This window comes from Apium graveolens, chromosome 7, assembly GCF_009905375.1.
Source record: "Apium graveolens cultivar Ventura chromosome 7, ASM990537v1, whole genome shotgun sequence".
NCBI lineage: Eukaryota > Viridiplantae > Streptophyta > Magnoliopsida > Apiales > Apiaceae > Apium > Apium graveolens.
In genome coordinates, this window is record NC_133653.1 from 225,396,896 (window position 1) to 225,401,424 (window position 4,529).

A 4,529-nucleotide genomic window follows, 5' to 3' on the forward strand; every position below is an offset into this window, starting at 1 on the left:
GGTGATGACAAAAAACGTAATATTTTCAACATTTGTACACTAAATATGTCATGTGAATTTAATATTTTATGTAAAAATTACAAAAACAATACCAGTAATTTGTCCGAGTACTTAATCCCTTTATGAGTAATCAATGAAATCGATTTCTGAGTAATCAACAAAATCTGAGTTGGAACCAATTTTCAACTTTTATGGCCTCGCTATTTACTAGTGAACACAAGAATTTGGATGATACATTTTGAAACAACCAAGACAAAACAATCATAGATATTAGTAGTATATTGTTGATCACACTGACCAAAATTTTGGGCATGGCTGGCACAGAGCGTTTGCATCATTAAGGATGCATCAAACACGTTCAAATTATACGAGTCAGAACATGTTGAACATAACATCAGGATTTCCAGAGTTAATCACATTGAGCGATACAAAAACAGATTGATAGACAACAAAGCATGAAAAAACAGCTCATCCTTTCTTCGGCATTGCTGCAAGGTTAGTATACATCCTTGCCATAGACTGGAATCCTCGGATATCACCAGATCGGAGAAGATTGCCTTGGCAGAGATTAGGAAGGAACAATTAGGTTTTGATCTCAGACTTGTAAGTTCATGCAACTCTACACACTCTCAAAAGGATAAAAAGGAGTAGATATATCATATTCATGCAAGACGAGTTACACAAGTTGCTATGAATTCAGGATAAAGCAACTTGTGTTATTGTTACACAACAATAACATATTCATGTCTTGAACAAAATTAAAAATGTTATTGTTAAGTTCAACAGGTTGTCATGTTCACAGAATTCACAGAAATATAGCAAAAAGAAAAAAAAACAAGGCCACATCAGAATTTCGAGCTCAAGTTTCAGGGTAAAGCCCTAAATTTTTCTAAAAAAGGCTTCATTTAAAACATGTGGCAATGGAAGGAGTTTCATTATTTGGCATAGAAGAACAAAACAAACTAGAAGCAAAAATTGTTGGGATTAATGCAAGTACACTTCCCACATCATTTTCTGTTCTTCCATAAAACAGCCGCAAGAACAATTAAATAAACCCATTAACTAATCCTCCAAAGTACGATAGCAGTGGCAGAAATGACTAAATTATAACAGTCATTGGATTAAACAGAAGGAAACAGATTGTTTTAATTCATAACAGTCGTTAATAATTAAAAATTCCATGTCTCAATTGTCTACCTAAGCCAAAATGTTATAGAGTATAGACATTATTATACTTGAGTGACCTTTACCCGAATCACAATTTAGTGGACTGTCAGGTTCTGGGTGGGCCATCAGAGCAATTATGGCCCTACAAACAGATTGCAGTGTCCAAGCTGGGCTCCAAGCATTCTTCAAGATATCAAGACAAATCTCTCCCGTCTTCATGTATCAAAGTAAATGCACATTAAATAATTAATAGAGGTCACATCAGCATTCGGCAATATAGATTTCGGCAATATAGATTTCTCTATAGCTTCCTTATGCAAGATGCAACTTTTAGTTCATTTAAAAAATTTCTTTATCAAAGGCTAAAGCAGATATTCTATTCTACTTTTCCTTTACTTTTCCTTTATCAAAGGCTAAAGCAGATATTCTATTCTATTCTTGCTGATGTACCAGAACAAATAACATTCATAATTATTAGACAATCATCAAGAAAAGGGAAGACAGGCAACAAACAGAATTTGTTTAGTAGCAACAAAATAGAAGGAAACAGACCATACAAAAATAAATAACTATGTCGTTCGTCCATGGCTTAAACCAATTTGAAATCTGGTACAAGATATCAATTTATAGTCCCACATCATGCTTTCCAAATTCCAACAGCAACAGGACACATATTAATGGTTACAAATGGTATATGTTATAGTAAGGAATTATAACAAATTGGAAAATTGCAGATTAACGTAAATTAAAATTGTGCTTCAGAGAGATAGACAGTTGTAAGAATATCTAATAATCCTTCATGAACTAAGTTATATCCATCTTCCAAAGAAAATTCATTTCCTCTGCATACTAATCACTTATTGCTAGATCTCTTTGACAATTTAGTTTAACTGGACAAAAATGAGTTTGGATCTGTCATTTACTTACAAGAACTATAGACACTATTGAAGCTACCACTTCACATTCACAATCATGACCTCAAATTGAATACAAGTGGTGGTAAAGTGTACCTTGAAATGTACATTTGGATGAAATATTTTTGTTAAGAATCGCACTTGAGGAGGCTGCAAAGGATACTGCTCAGGAACTGAGAAGGCAAGCTGGAAAATGCCAGCATCATAAGGAGTTTCCGAAGGGCCCTGAAGATAGCACTTGGTCAATAACTGAATATTGTAACTTTATTCACCAATTGTGGAACTGGAATATACCTTGATAAGAGCAGTCCACTTAAATATGTTGGAATCATCACAAACTAGTTGAATATCTGGGTCGGCAGATTTCTCGCGCTGCACCTCCTTGTATTCTTTGAACAGTCTAGCTCGTGATGCCTGCGACATATACCGATATGTTTTGTAAAACCATAGTGACAGGAAAGAAGTTAATATAAGGTAGTTCAAAATATGGTCCTAAAAGGTAATCCAAGAAACGCAAGAACCTGTAACAAGTGCACTTGTGTTATAAGCACAACACTGAAGAGTACTCGAACCTAGATACTTTATAATTAAATAAGAGATCACTCATTAATGAAAATTAACTGATAGCATGAAATGTTAAATCTATATCTATATTCTACTATTAAAGCTGAACCAGAGATAATCTATAGGTCGGTACTTTAGGCCTAAATTAATTGGGGGAAAAGTATAAACTTTTACAATAGTTTTTAAATTATATATGTTAGCTATTAAAAGATTCACTTTTACAAATTGAATCTTGTAAAGCTAAAAAACAAAAAAAAATAGAGATAGAGGATAGTGAAAAAAGAAGAGACTTAAAAAAAACATTTTTTTATATACTGATCTGGGTTAATATATACATATATAAGTAAAATAGCACAGGTTTCTATTAATTCAATCATATTATATAAGTACACCAGACAGTTACTATCTACAAAATTTATTGAATATATCATATTTTTTCTTAATAATAGACCAGCAACCAGCTCATGCTTTGCACGGGTTCCACAATACTTGGAGTAAAAAATAAGAAAATCCGTAGTTTCTACCACAGAAATGGCTTTGATTAAGAGTGATGTGGTGTCGGCAAGATACTACGGCTTTGATTAAGAGTGTTGTGATGGAAGTACATTCGAAAATGAATACTAAGTATGAATACTAAGACATAGTTATAGCAATAAACATTTAATCTATATAAAATAGTTACCAACTCCATAATTGTCATTCTGCCACGGCTTTACAACATTGAGAATATACAATGCCTAGGCGGAAGAGCAGTCGGAAATGAATAGGCGTGAACCGCCTTGATTTTTATAGCTTAGGCAGTGCCTAGGTTTACACCAGGTGAACTAGGCGTTCATGTACACATATATATGAATTATGATTTGACTTTGGTCATTTTCATATTTGAGTGTGTGTACATAACTTGAGTTTGCTTATTAACATCTTAAAGTGGTAAAATTCATGTAATTGAACCATTAACTCGTAATCTGAAAATTAAACAAACAAGAGTTATTAAATCTATTTGATTTGATCAAATAAGCTAATCATAACTATAGTGTAATTTATATAAAAACAAAAGTCAAAATATGTCTACATAATCTTAGTTTGCAGGTTTGGGTACAGCTAAATAGGCGGTTGGGCTATCATCTTAGTTGACCATTACGCATTAACAAGTATGAAACAGAACCGCAAACAAATAAATGTAGAAGCGAACAAAGTGCAATTAAGTCTAAAAAAATGGATTAGATATGATACAGAACTGAATAAAGAGACATGGTGGTAACTGAAAAAAGATTGAGGTAAATAAAACAGAAGAGAATGAATTTAAACAAAATAGTAGTTGTAAGTAATTAGAGGCTATATTACTTAATAATCGAACCTGCATCCTGTGAGCAGCAGATAGGATGATCGCAACAGCAAGAGGCTGTAGAAACAGAATTAAATAAAATTAAAGAAAAAGAAAAGATGAAATATGTGGAATAATTTTTAATTAAAAAGAAGAGCCCTAAATTGATTATAAAACAACTGACTGGCCTTGGAAGTTTTGCAGGAAATGATGGGCGTGTCGTGTGTGTGTAGACTGTAGATGTTTGTGTGAGAGAAGTTAACAATCGCCGATCTGGTGTTTGTTCTAGAGCTGCTCGTCTTCTTTATCTCCGCATTACAATTTCTATGAATTAGTTTTTTTTTAAATTAATAAAACTGATTATTATATTATTATTACTTTTTTACAAGTTTTTTTTATTAAAGTGGTTTTTTATTATTATTTAATTTATTTATAGTGCTTCATTTCTAATATTCAATGTTGCTATGATGCTAATTGTTTTTTATCCAATGAAATTTGTAAATATAAGTATTTTTAATAAACCTCTAATTCAAAGCAGTTATAAAGGGCGGCACATGGGT

General features: G+C 32.4%; 1 protein-coding gene across 2 annotated transcripts; it reads right to left on the reverse strand.

Moving 5' to 3' along the window:
- Nucleotides 1-264: 264 nt before the first annotated feature.
- On the reverse strand, nt 265-4,305 carry LOC141672801 (protein PEROXIN-4). Of its 2 annotated transcripts, XM_074479478.1 has the most exons (6): nt 4,158-4,305; nt 4,003-4,047; nt 2,376-2,495; nt 2,178-2,306; nt 1,251-1,380; nt 265-557 (listed from the first exon to the last, which is right to left on the reverse strand). In XM_074479478.1, the coding sequence occupies exons 2-6, from the start codon at nt 4,006-4,008 to the stop codon at nt 469-471; spliced, it is 474 nt and encodes a 157-aa protein (XP_074335579.1). In that variant the 5' UTR covers nt 4,009-4,047; nt 4,158-4,305; the 3' UTR covers nt 265-468. The 2 variants fall into 2 exon arrangements, with proteins under 2 accessions (XP_074335579.1, XP_074335578.1); XM_074479477.1 differs by lacking the exons at nt 4,003-4,047; nt 4,158-4,305 and having other exon boundaries at nt 2,376-2,504.
- Nucleotides 4,306-4,529: the final 224 nt, after the last annotated feature.

What these genes read in the sequence shown, in the direction of transcription:
- LOC141672801 (XM_074479477.1), bottom strand. Translation starts at nt 2,504, where the DNA reads ATGTCGCAGGCATCACGAGCTAGACTGTTCAAAGAATACAAGGAGGTG. An exon ending in AGTGGACTGCTCTTATCAAG is followed by an intron (nt 2,307 to 2,375) that starts GTATATTCCAGT and finishes TGCTATCTTCAG; the next exon opens with GGCCCTTCGGAAACTCCTTA. An exon ending in ATCCAAATGTACATTTCAAG is followed by an intron (nt 1,381 to 2,177) that starts GTACACTTTACC and finishes TGATACATGAAG; the next exon opens with ACGGGAGAGATTTGTCTTGA.